Here is a 13,808-nt window from a genome sequence, read left to right as displayed (position 1 = left end):
CTGGACCACATCTTAAACACTGCAGCTGTTGCATAGGAATCATTCAATATCTGGATGGCGACACTGCTTACTAGTCAAAATGTACTGAGGCTCTGGCTGTTGTCTTACATGCCTTGGCCACATCCATGTTCAACGGCAGCAATGCACTGTGTGTTGACTGCTTTGGCCAAGTGCTCAAAAGCTGCAGCCATTGAAGAAGGCAGTGGCCAGAGAGAATGGAAGGGGCTGCCTTTTTTTGCAAACGTGTCACTCAGAAATTATTTAATACTTCCAGCTTGTTTTGAAGCCTGATCCAAAAGTGCCGGCAATAAATTATAACTCCCTAAACAGGTTGGGAATAAAGTTAAAAAACCACCTGCTCCCATATTATCCTCCCTTTGCCCCACCATTTTTAGAAGTACAGTTGTTGGCAAGTCCTCTTCTTCCAGTATCAAAAGACTACACTTATTCTATGTCCTTTTGAGATTAGGTGAGCTATGTCTCTGCTCCCCTCTCCTGGTTGAGAGGTGCCAGAACAGTTCCGTTGCTGATTTTGCTTTTGTATTGCTTAAAATCCTCATTGTTCAATGTTTGCTTCTTCTTACATAATAATATTTTTTCCCCAAGATAATTAAAAGTATATTTTTTCTACGGTGCTTTGAGAGTTATTTTGGGAAAGAAAAGCACCCTAAAAATGTTAGTCTGAAATAAAACCATTGTATTGTAAATCCCTGAATGGTGGAAAGAGAAAGGGGTCTGTACTGCAACAAAGCACAAGACTTGAACCACTCTAGAAAAAACAAGGCAGATCTTCTTTTACACAAAACTGTTACTTTATAGAAAGCACTAAAGGCCTTAAAGATTTAAATAAATAAAGTCCACAAATGAGTGGGTCCAATCGCTTTTGTGCATCTTCCATTCATTTCAAGAGGTTTGCGCAGAAGAGTGAGCCACGTCCAAAGAGCAGCTCCTTATATACCCATATTTGTATTGGCTGGCTATAGCTGCTTTCTGATTTATAAAATGTAGACCATCATCATTACAAGCACCTAATTGCTTCAGATATTTTACAGCCGTCGAAGGGAAGTGTTTTTATGAACAAAAAAACCAACAACAACTCAATCTCTATTTGTAGGGTGCAAAGCCCTACACAGGAAGAAGTCTCACTAAACTCACTGGAACTTGCTGTTGAGTAAAATATACTGAAGATATATGCTGTAAACTGTTACTCTCTGGTTGCCTGTGAAAGAATGAAAAACCCAGGCAACTATTCCAAGATTCTTATCCTTGTTCCATCAAAAAATAATAATGGGGAAATAAAAGATATCCAGACAAGCCTACAAGATTCCTATGCAGTTGCTTGGCTCAAAACTCACCTGCTATGCTCCGCAGAGTTCTGTCTCAGGAGAGGAGACTTGACACTTTGAGACCTTCCGTCTTGGAAAGTAATCCTCTTTTTGGCGCTGGACGGTGGGTGGCTAAAGGTATGAGCTCGTCTCCTGAACTGGGGAGAATCGGAATCCTCTTCGGGGAACGGCTGCCAAGCCGAGGATATGGGAGAAGCGGGGGGCGTTGTGGAAGGAGATTCCCCCGAAGAGCATTCCTGGAAGAAGTCAGCCACAGTCAGGAATGAGGTCGCCCCTTTTACACCCTATAACTACGCAGTGAATGTCAGAGCAATCCCTGCAAGTTAACAAGAGAGGAGATGAAACTGAGCCTCCTCCTCCTGGGCGGAAAAAACCCGAAAGCAAACCCATTGTATGCTAATTAGAAACTATGCCAAACTTCCTTTGCCCCTGGAATTGCCATGACCTCTCGCGAACAATACTGCAAAAAGAATCCGAATACTTTACTGGCACTGCTAAAACATTTTCAAGCCCGGGTTCCAATCAAAACTGGCTTCTTTTCTCGGCCTATCGTGTACAGATTTCCTGTCCTGTCAGAGCTCTTTCCTGGAAGAGGGATCTGCTAATAAAAAGCTGCATTAAGAGCAACAGGAAAATTAGAAGTCAAAAGAACCGCTCTGTTTCCACATCTCTCAGAGGAGAAATAATAATAATAATGTGTGTGTGTGTGTGCAATTGCTATGTAAAAGAGGAAATAAATGGAAAGTGTACGACGAGCTGTTTACACATGCTGCACAGGCAGGCTAACGGCAAAGGATGACAGATTTAAAATGTCATTGTTTAAGAGACATGTATCAACTGGGATAAACAAGGGCTTTCAGGGTTTTATTCTGCTTTACATGCTTACTTCCCCTAAGTAGGTTTCATTCCAATTGGCAATGAGTTATTCCGTTTACACTCATAAAAGCAAGTAGGATTTTAGAATCGATGGAAAGGATCTTAGCGTGATCTAGTCCAATGCCCAGCAACGCAGGAATATGCAGCCGGCTCATATGGGGCTTGAACCCACAACCGTGGCGTTATCAGCACCACGCTCTAACCAACTGAGCTAACTAAAGATCCACCGCTAGCGGTGTGGAACCTGAGGCCCAGGGGTCAAACGGAGCCCTCTCTCCAGGCCACCCCCTCCACTAGCCTTGCATTTCAAGCCCAAATATTTTTGCCCCATGGAAGGTGGGCCAGTTCCCCACCTCTGCGCCCTAGAGAATGACCCGATTCAGACTTCTGTGTTACTTGTATTTACTAAATCATAGAATCATAGAGTTGGAAGAGACCACAAGGGTCATCGAGTCCAACCCCCTGCCAAGCAGGAAACACCATCAGAGCACTCCTGACATATGGTTGTCAAGCCTCTGCTTACAGACCTCCAAAGAAGGAGACTCCACCACACTCCTTGGCAGCAAATTCCACTGTCGAACAGCTCTTACTGTCAGGAAGTTCTTCCTAATGTTTAGGTGGAATCTTCTTTCTTGTAGTTTGGATCCATTGCTCCATGTCCGCTTCTCTGGAGCAGCAGAAAACAACCTTTCTCCCTCTTCTATGTGACATCCTTTTATATATTTGAACATGGCTATCATATCACCCCTTAACCTCCTCTTCTCCAGGCTAAACATGCCCAGCTCCCTTAGCCGTTCCTCATAAGGCATCGTTTCCAGGCCTTTGACCATTTTGGTTGCCCTCCTCTGGACACGTTCCAGTTTGTCAGTGTCCTAAATAAAGCTTACAAACCCAACCTTTCCTAATACAGGCATACCTCAGGTTACAGACGCTTTAGGTTGCGTTTTTTTGGGTTATGTACCGCCGAAACCCAGAAGTACTGGAACGGGTTACTTCCAGGTTTTGGTGGTCGGGCATGCACAGAAGCGCTGAATCACAACCCACACGTGTTCAGATGCACTGCTGCGGGTTGCGAACGTGCATCCTGCACGGATCACGTTCACAACCCGAGCATCCACTGTATGTATTTGCAGTTGGCATCTGTAATGGTTCTAGGGGTTCCTCGTGCGTAAGCTTGTCCCAACCTCTGGCTGGGTTGCCTGAGTGAACCTTTCCTGTCCGGGCAGCAACTCGCCCGTGACCGTCTCAATCGCTGGCAGAATCCGTCAGTGGGCGTTTCTTAAACTTCTTCCAGCAAAGAAGCTCTTTGACGCCAAGTCTCCGCCTACTCTCCCTGCGCGGAAGCCTTCTGCGCAAGGAGGGCGTAGCCAGCGGAGGACCCTTCCTCTCCCCGCTGGTCCCCGGCAAGGAATCATGGGACCGCCTCGCCGCTTCCCCCATCTGCCCCCCTTCTCCACTGGTGCTACGTTGATTCTCTTCCCCAGAAGACGGGCTGCCTCTCCCACTCCCGGGACGCTCTCTGGGATCCCTTTGGAGCTTGCTCTCTCCCTCGGACACTGATGGCAGTTCCCTGACAGCATCCATTGTTTTTGACTAATGAATTTATGAAACGGAATGTTTTCCACCAAGAAATAAAATATCTGCCCTGCATCCCTGCTCCTTGTTTCCCCCCCAAGCCATCGAGCTACCACAAATGTCTAACTCTTCCAATTTACACCTTCTTCCCTGCTGGGCTGCCAGGCTGTGACTCTAACCAGCCATAAGCTTACAAGGTAAGGGGCAGATTTCAAGTACTATTAGGGTTCCAAGATGGCGACGGCTTAGCAAGAACGCTTCGGAGCTCCACAGATAACAGGACTGTAATTAGAGTTGATTGCTACCCAGGGAAGTAATTTTTCCTTTTTCTTACTTCTCTACTTTTAAACTTACCAACCTACAGAGATTCCACCAGCACCTTCTTGTCTATGCTATGAGAAACATCTTGGGCAAGTTCTGTGACTTTTTTTTTAGGAAAACCCAAATAAACTCCTATATCCAGCATAATTTTGCACTTTATTCCCCACCCCCCACGCGGGCGAAGCCCGTTACTTACTTTGTCAGAAGTGAGGTTGTTGCACCTTTCAAAGCTGTCCATGCTCCCCAACCGGCCGCGCATTCGGTTAGCTCCCTACGGAAGAACAACAAAGCATCCCACCTGTTAAGACCCCTTTCCCCACTCTCTGCAATTCACAAACAGCAGCTTACTTTCGGCTACAAGGGAGCAAAGCCAGGAAAACAACTCACAAAAGGATTTCGCCTGGAGCGTTAACGGCTCAGCGACAGCCCACAGAGGCCAGAAGCAGCCTGTGGACCCCTCTGAATTTGGGAACTTTCCCATTTTGTAGTTCCCTTGGAGAAGCTGGCAAGGATAGGACAGAGTGCTTGGTGCTTGAATGTGCTTCTAGCACTATCTGTACCAATATAGCTGTCAAGTGCTGAAAGGCAAGCCATTTAATTCCACGCTGAAGAAATATCCTTGATAAAGAAATCGCAAGTTGGAACGTGCTGTGAACCAACCCCAAATTGGCACATTTACTTGAAAACTGAAATCCTGTGTAACGTACATGCGCTCTAGCGCATTCATGTGTCAAAAAAGGATACAGTCTTGAATCCTCTGATCCCATAAGCAGAAATCTGTTCATGGGATTCTCCCGCTGGAGAACAGATAGGAAGGCAATTTTCATTGACTCCCCCTTTCCTGTCACTAAACCCCTGAAATTCTATGTCACAGGGTTAGGGAGCCATCCAGACAGTGTTCAAAATTAGCTAGGCGCCAGGCGTATTTTACACCTGGCTTTTAACCACTTGCACCAGGATTGTGCCCGGTATCTCCACCACCTGGGGATCATTGGATCTGGACTGTTTTCACACACAAATACCCCATCTTATAGAATTCTATCAGTTATATTTTTGCTGTACAATCGGAAAGAATTTCAGGAACCAAAATGCTATTTCTGTGCAGCCTGAGCAGCAGCAGCAGTGACCATTAAGAAAAAGAGGTTGGAAATAGCCAATATATATATGTGGACTGTCCCGGGATCAAGTGACTTTTCTTCTTTAAGTTCTCGGAACTCAAGGTTGTAATCTGTACTTGCCAGATGTTTAAATGGGAATTAATCACCGTCAAGTCCATCATTTGAAAGCTAAGACTTCAGAGCCGCTTTGCCCCCAAACGGCAAATAGACATTCCATTTTGGCAACTGCAACCCTGGCTTAAGGACCAGGTGCGCAGTCTGGGAGCCATTTTGGACTCACAACTGTCCATGGAGGCGCAGGTCAATTCTGTGTCCAGCGCAGCTGTTTACCAGCTCCACCTGGTATGTAGGCTGAGACCCTACCTGCCTGCGGACTGTCTCGCCAGAGTGGTGCATGCTCTAGTTATCTCCTGCTTGCACTACTGCAATGCGCTCTACAGTGACCCGGAAACCACAACTAATCCAGAATGCGGAAGCTAGACTGGTGACTGGGAGCGGCCGCTGGGACCACATAACACCGATCTTGAAAGATCTACATTGGCTCCCAGTACATTTCCGAACACAATTCAAAGTGTTGGTGCTGACCTTTAAAGCCCTAAACGGCCTCGGCCCAGCATACCTGAAGGAGCATCTCCACCCCCGTTGTTCTGCCCGGACACTGAGGTGCAGCACCGAGGACCTTCTGGCAGTTCCCTTACTGCGAGAAGCCAAGTTACAGGGAACCAGGCAGAGGGCCTTCTCGGTAGTGGCACCCTCCCTGTGGAACGCCCTCCCACCAGATGTCAAAGAGAAAAACAACTACCAGGCTTTTAGAAGACATCTGAAAGCAGCCCTGTTTAGGGAAGCTTTTAATGTTTAACAGACCATTGTATTTTAATATTTGTTGGAAGCTGCCCAGAGTGGCTGGGGAAACCTAGCCAGATGGGCGGGGTATAAATAAATATTATTATTATTATTATTATTATTATTAGGTGCCTAGTTAATAGATCTGAGTTTCTAACACTACACCCAGAACAGCATAGATGATACAGGAAGAGTAATTAATGAAACTTGGATGCCATTGTGCTTTCATCCCAAAGTTGAATTTGATGGCTAGACGTATCAGAAGTGACCCTCAATGACGACACCTCCATTTGTCATTAACCTTGCAAGGTAACTGAGCGTTGACGCTATAGCTGCTAAGGTCTGTTGAACAGAACTCTTGTTAAGTGAAGCAAATATTTATCTGGAAGCAAAACAGCAGGAGATATAAATGAAATTCTTAAGAGGCTCAGGATTTTGCTTCAGGAAAGCATCAAGATTTCCTTTCAATGTTCAAAAAAATGTGCTGACTGTTCATAAGCTACCCTAAACAGAATATGGCATGCTTTGAAGACAAGAGACATATGCTGCACTTATGAAACCTGGAATTTAATAGGTTGTATTTATTCAGTCAACTGGAAACAATTTTTGCCAGACAACCCCTCTCATGTCTCAGCACTTGAGATAAGAGCTTGCAACTGTGGAAGCCTCAACTTTTGTTTATTTTTGAAACTAAATACATTTTGGGTGTCTCATTGCATGGTAGCTTTGTCTGTTGTTCATCTTCTACCACTTTCAATCTCTTCACAAAATGGCACTTCTGCAAACCTAGTTGCTGCCCAGGGCCATATATTGCTTATTAAACAACAAATCTAGCATCCTGGGCAGACCAAAGTTTCCAATATTATATTGGGGAAGATACCAGTTTAGGAGTAAAATTCTATAATTCAGGGTCATCCTTGCCTTTCGGTTTGGATTCCATGTTATATTTACTGAACTGCAACATATATGCTTGCCATCAATCAATCAATCAAACGTTCTAGTTTGAGTGAGATTGTCCTTCGCCAATCAAAATGCACCCCTAATTTCTGCTCTTGAGGTTTTCCTCACATCTGTTGCTTTCGATGCCATGCTATCTTCTCCCATGATGCCTAATTAAGTAAGCAAGAGAGGGAAACTGGATGCAAGCCTCTAAGACTATGTGACCCATCAGCAACCACATTCGGAAGCAACGGAATTCCAGAAGGCACTGTGCCGGGTTAATTTTAACTTTCAAATCCGACCTACATACAAAGTGATTCACCGTCCAAGCTACTCATGTTAAAATATGCAGCTTCAAGCCATGCCTTATACAACTTATGCCACTAAACCGCCTAAAAATTCTTAATACCTATTTGATAATAATATCAAAACATGCAGATGTTAAATGACACACTCGATACGTGCTCTATGAGGGCCTTCCTTGTGCTTGATCCAGAAGATGCAGTTAAAGCAGAGCGCTGCCTCTGTATAACTCAATTAGTTAGAGCATGGTGCTGACTGCTGACAGGAGTGAGCCCTTGTTTGCATAGAATAAAGGTAAAGGTAAAGGTACCCCTGACTGTTAGGTCCAGTCGCGGATGACTCTTTGGTTGTGTGCTCCTCTCGCTCTATAGGCCAAGGGAGCTGGCGTTTGCCCGCAGACAGTTTTTCCGGGTCATATGGCCAACATGACTAAGCTGCTTCTGGCGAAACGCCCTTTACCTTCCCGCCGGGGTGGTACCTATTTATCTACTTGAACTTGACGTGCTTTTGAACTGCTAGGTTGGCAGGAGCTGGGACCGAACAATGGGCACTCACCCCATCGCAGGGATTCAAACTGACGACCTTCCGATCGGCAAGCCCTAGGCTCTGTGGTTTAACCCACAGCGCCACCTGTGTCCCTTTGCATAGAATACCCGTGTTCAAGGCCCAGTTAGTATTTAAAGGTAGCATTTAAAGCCATTAACAACTTTGGACCAGTGTACCTATGAGATTGCCTTACCCCTTATGTGCCCTACTCGATCGCTTCGACTGGCAGAATTAGCACTGCTACAAGTGCCCCATAACACCCATTCCACATTTGTTAGAACCCAATCCTTTAGTGTGGCAGCACCTACACTTAGGGAACTCCCTGCCTATTGATTTCAAGCAGGCGCCTTCACTGAACTCTTTTCTGAATCCACTAAAAACATTTTTGTTTAGTCAAGTCGAATATCTAGTGGCTTCCGGTTAAGATGGCGTCAGCTCAGAAAGTTGGCTCCAGAGCTCTGCAGATCACATGATTTTAACCAAGTTTTAATTGGTATTAACTTGTGCCAAGCCAATTATTTTATCAACCTTTTTATAACTAGGAAGTTTAGTCAAGTCGACCCAGATGCTTAGAAAAGCTGGTGTGAATTTTAATCTGTTTTAGTGTTTAAACTTCTTGCAAGTTTTAATGTACAGTAAAAAAAAAAAATCTGGTTTATTGGTTTTATCTTTTCGTAAAACACTTAAAAACAACAACTACCAAGTAATGTATAAATTTTGTGATATAAACAAATAAATAGAGAAGCACATTCCTGTAGGGCACAATACAGGCAAAATACCAGCACTCCCAACAGACCACCATTTGCCATACTGAAATTAATTCTTATTTCTGTAGTTGTTGTTGCAAAGACAACTTAATGAATTATTGGTGATCTGTACAATTCAACACAAATTTCAGTTTTCAAGAAAGAGATGCAAAAAAGAATAGGCCCAAATAGGTAGAATTTGTTACCGAAGAAGCTAATCAAATATCTAAAAGGTTACAATGGTCTTATGGACAATTACATCCCAGGAGTCCTCGCTCCTGAGCAACTTACCCTTGAGAAAATGTTTTCCAGAGAGCTGGTCAAAGATTTCTTGGCCTTGTTTTTCAGAATGTCAAGTTTGAATCTGCCACCACTAGCTGCGTTCTCTGGAACTGTCGTGTTGGAGGCATTCTGCTGAAACAAAAAGGCAAGCTTTGTCATTGATGTTGCCTACAGAAGACAATGCAAATGTACCCCTGCCAAACTGACCCACAGATATACAAAGTGCAAAACAGAAGAAAGTGCACTTATCTCATGTTGCCTTTTAAAATTTGCAGGGTGTTGTTGCATTAAGTTTTTCTACATGCTACACTTTGGTTTTTAGTGCAACGTAAGGAAATGCGGGTAGGGATGCGGGTGGTGCTGTGGGTTAAACCACTGAGCCTAGGGCTTGCCGATCGGAAGGTTGGCGGTTCGAATCCCCGTGACGGGGTGAGCTCCCGTTGCTCGGTCCCTGCTCCTGCCCACCTAGCAGTTCGAAAGCACGTCAAAGTGCAAGTAGATAAATAGGTACCGCTCCGGCGGGAAGGTAAATGGCGTTTCCGCGCACTGCTCTGTTTCGCCAGAAGTGGCTTAGTCATGCTGGCCACATGACCCGGAAGCTGTACGCTGGCTCCCTCGGCCAGTAAAGTGAGATGAGCGCTGCAACCCCAGAGTCATCCACGACTGGACCTAATGGTCAGGGGTCCCTTTACCTTTAAGGAAACCAGGTCAAACTAGATGCAACACCAGGGGTGCAAAATTCGTCATTGACTTCTTGATGTTGTTGCTGTAAACTATTTGGATTGCGGCTGGGCCACAGGGGAGTAGTGACCCCTTTTTTGTGTACTGCAACCCCAAAGCAAATCAAAAGGTCCCATTGGCCATTCATTTGCTAAAAGCAAAGCCAGGGTTTCAGATTCCAGGAAGTCTCCATGCCTGAATATGAAGGCTCATACTCCCTTGCTACAGGCATTCACATTAAAAACATTTTTTGGGGAAGTTGTAGGTGGGACTTTTGTCAACACAGGAGCAAAGAATACTGAATAGGGCTTAAACTCAGGCTTCCTCAACCCCGGCCCTCCAGATGTTTTTCGCCTACAACTCCCATGATCCCTAGCTAGCAGGACCAGTGGTCAGGGATGATGGGAACTGAGGTCTCAAAACATCTAGAGGACGAAGGTTGAGGAAGCCTGGTTTAACTGCTCTGGCATAGTTAACTTTTGCTGGGTTTTATAACCAAGTTTTGTTTCATAGCAGTTTTTAACTTAACTGCTGCCTTAACAATATTTTAATCAAGAGGCGGTTTATCATTAAAGGAAGCTATTATTGTAATGCTCAAGATGGTCACTCAATAATTTCTACACTATGGTACTTATCATTCACAGTCTTCCTTATTCTGCAAACGAAATCAACTTGCAATTCCCACCCCAAGGCTAGAGTTTCCCAACTCTCTCACAAGGCTAGAGCTTAGGGTCACCCAATGAAACTGATTGGCACAACACATAATTGCCCTTTGGAAACCACTGCCACAAAGTGCCACAGTTGACTAGCCTGACCATTCATTAACTCAGAGGGATTTCACTGGGACTAAGCTAAATGTATGCTCCGATGTATGCTGTGGCCCCAGAGAAGGTGTTAAGATGGTGATGGGAAACCACCCAAAAGAAGCACTTGGGTTCATATTCTAAGATGTCTTCCACCATCACTAAACGACAAAACAGGATAAAGAGCCTTACCATTGGGGCCTCTCCAATGTGCACGTGAGCCTTTTGTTTAGCTTCACACAGTTGTCGCAAGTGTAAGATCACAAGCTCATTGTCTTCCTGGTCAGTAATGGGCTTCATTTTCTGTTAGGTGGAAAATAAGCAATATAATTTTTGGAAATTTGATACCTGCAATTCTGGTTCAACTTGATTTTTATAAAACAATAGGCAATTCATTCTTCTAGAAATAAAGTATCAAAATAAATTCATTTCATTACATAATAATAATAATAATAATAATAATAATAATAATAATAATAATAATAATATTTATACCCCGCCCATCTGGCTGGGTTTTCCCAGTCATTCTGGGCAGCTTACAGCAGTTTAACAATAGCCTTCTGAGTATACATTTGTGAATGTGCTTTTGATTTTTGGTGTCTCTGAGCTAACAACTTGATCCTGCAGTCCTGCTCCAGAGAATGAATGCCAACCGGTTCGGTTTATTACCTGCACGCGCTCAAAGATGTCAGCTTGCTCATTGTCACTGAGAGAGGACAGATGTTTCTGAATCACAAGTTTAGCTCTTGGTGGATAAAGACCTTAAAAAACAACAGAGAAGCAGGCAGACATTGATGAGGTAAGTTATATTTATTTGACAAACCATCTCACCATACTTGTTGTAGAACATTAACACTGAATAATGTGCAGTATATTAACTCATGACAATGTCAAGAAAACCCAGATTTAATGCTAAAAACAAAATTCAAACCAGTTTGTAAGTTTCCGCTCCACAACTTTTACAAATTCAGTCTTATTACATTCTTAAATTATGGAAGGGGAAAGGGGGGGGGTCTCAAACAAGCAAGCAAGAACTACCACCAGTGATGTGATTATGTGGTTTGGGGCACTGGACTTAAAGATCTTATGGGGGCCCTCCTTTTCAGATGCAAGAGAAGATGGCCTCTGCCACGTGCCAAGTGAGATCCGTATTCTCAGATGCACTGCCTTGCCTCAGAGGATTCAAGAGGGAGTTGATATGACGCCAGGGACATATTAGGATGAGAGCCAGAATTGCCTCCTTCATACCAGCACCGTGTGATTTCTGTTTGTGTGCCATATTTCAACAGAGATTTTGTTTGAGAAACTTTTTCTCGGCTGCTCCGAGAGCCTCTTGGCACTATGAAGTGGGCTTTCCCCTTCACTGGTACCCAATATTTAACAAAATTTAACGAGCATACCACCAGGTCTGGTACTTACTTTCACTTGGAATGCCTCTATTGACTGAAGCACAGTTTTCTAAGATATAGCAGTTCTTTTTTTTAATAAATACCCGCCCACCACATGTGACAGAAATCTTCTTTAAGCTGTTGGCGTAGCTAAATCAATGCCAAGTTGTTGTTGTTTTGCGTGCGTTCTTCTTGCTCAAGGGCAGAATCATAACTCAGCCATGGGGTCCCCCCCCCTCTTCTCTCTTAAGGCCAAGGACGTACCCCTTTCAAAACCCGGGCGTCCCGCAGGGTTTCACTTTGAGCGTTCAGTCAGTCAGTCATTCTCGAGAGAGGTGATTATAGGTCCTACATACACTCTTCCGGAACCTGCCAACCCGCTCCCCTCCCCAGACAAAGCTCTTTCTTTTCTTGAAGAAAGCATCAGCTTAAGTCACGGGCTGCACTTGCGCAGACTTGGCACACTTCTCTGCCCACCAGAGGGAGCTGACAACTAAATATGTACCTCTGCTGTAAACACATGCCAGCATAGAAGAAAGTAAGCTTTATTTTGGGCTGTGGGGAGGGTGGAGTACCATGTGGGTAGCCTTGTCATGCTGTCAGTATAGTGACTAGCTTCCAACGGCCTCCATTTTGAATAAGGTTTCCATATCGCGTTCTTATGTGTGAGTCATCCTTTTGATGGAAATTGTTGCCCAGGATGAGTTAAGGCTCATTTAGACTTCCTTTTTGCTCTGCACTTCCCAGGCACAGGGTCCATGTTGTGCTTCCCCCGGGGAAACCCGTGTTTCGCCGCTGAATCAGAGCAAACGGCAATCGGGTTCCCCACTGACTGCCATTTGCCTTGATTCGGTGGTATGTATGCTGGCATCCACCTGTTCACGAGACCATACATAAGTGCGCCTTTGGGGGTGGTCAAACCATTGGAGTTACAGCACTGTAGAGACCGATACGGGAGAGACAGGTTTTGTTGCAGGTGGGGCTGAGGAAGGTGCCCGGTTTTACTGCTATGGGTGCACCAGGGTGTTTCTTCTCTCATTGCTAAGATGCGGGTTTTCCTGGTGAAAGCACAAAGACAAAAACAACAGTACTAGACCCGTGCCTAGAAACACAGCACAAAAGGTAGTATGGATGAGCCTTTATAGACATCAAACAAATATATAGGAAAATAGCGCTGTTCAGGTGGAATGACCAGCCAGGGTAGGAACCAAATGGACCCCTCCATATATTTCAGAATAGAAAATACAGTTGTACCTTGATCCCGAATGCCTTGCGAGTCTAACGTTTTGGCTCCCACATGCCAGAAACCCGGAAGTGAGTGTTTTGAACATTCCAGTTGGAATCCATGCCTTGGTTTCCAAACGTTTTGGAAGTTGAACGGACTTCCAGAACGGATTCCGTTTGACTTCTGAGGCACCACTGGTCTGTAGGGAACAAGCTGTTGCCTTCATGAACTGTTGTGTAGGTTTTGCAAAATAACCTCTCTAGCCACCACTGGAAACACAATTACTGAACAGATTGGATAGACCTTGGTCTGATTTTGCAGAGCTCTTCTTCTGGATAGGGTTCATATAGTTCAAGGTAGCCCCTCTTGCTTTCCTTTAAAAGGCGACAATCTGGCACATGCCCTATTTATGGCTGTGACAGGAATCCTATAACCTTATAACAGGAAGGGGGCCTATAATAGGTGGGTGGGCCTTCTTGATACAGAACCAAACATCCACAAGAAGCAGTTGTTGTTGAATTTATGTAACACCCTATACCCGGGGGTCTCAGGGTGGTTCACAGAATAAAATCAAGACATAAAACCACAAAATACATAATAAAAATAAAAACAACAACCCAAGAGCCCCCCCCCCCCAAACCCACATTTTAAAAGGGCATAGGATGTAAATCGGATCATCCAAAGGCCTGGTTAAAAAGGAAGGTTTGTGCCTGGCGCCTAAAGGTGTGTAATGAAGGCGCCAGGCAAACTTCCCTGGGGAGAGCATTCCACAGACGG

General features: G+C 44.7%; 1 protein-coding gene across 7 annotated transcripts in view; it reads right to left on the bottom strand.

Moving 5' to 3' along the window:
- The window catches only part of TBC1D4 (TBC1 domain family member 4), a 99,255-nt gene that overhangs the window by 32,582 nt on the left and 52,865 nt on the right, over positions 1-13,808 (bottom strand). For 5 of the 7 annotated variants that reach the window (XR_014510071.1, XM_083435778.1, XM_083435780.1 and 2 more), the window contains exons 6-10: positions 11,088-11,179; positions 10,611-10,721; positions 8,905-9,027; positions 4,315-4,389; positions 1,356-1,582 (exon numbers count right to left, since the gene is read on the bottom strand). Coding sequence is in view for 6 of the 7 variants with exons in the window: in XM_083435778.1 (XP_083291904.1) it covers positions 1,356-1,582; positions 4,315-4,389; positions 8,905-9,027; positions 10,611-10,721; positions 11,088-11,179 (628 nt within the window). In the remaining variant the exon portion in view is untranslated. The remainder of the gene's footprint in view (positions 1-1,355; positions 1,583-4,314; positions 4,390-8,904; positions 9,028-10,610; positions 10,722-11,087; positions 11,180-13,808) is intronic. The other 2 variants (XM_083435779.1, XM_083435782.1) reach the window with 1 other exon arrangement.

Source organism: Podarcis tiliguerta, assembly GCF_965153285.1.
Source record: "Podarcis tiliguerta genome assembly, chromosome: 4".
Classification (NCBI taxonomy): domain Eukaryota; kingdom Metazoa; phylum Chordata; class Lepidosauria; order Squamata; family Lacertidae; genus Podarcis; species Podarcis tiliguerta.
Note: the sequence above shows the minus strand (reverse complement) of the source record. Positions and strands in the feature narration are given on the sequence as shown.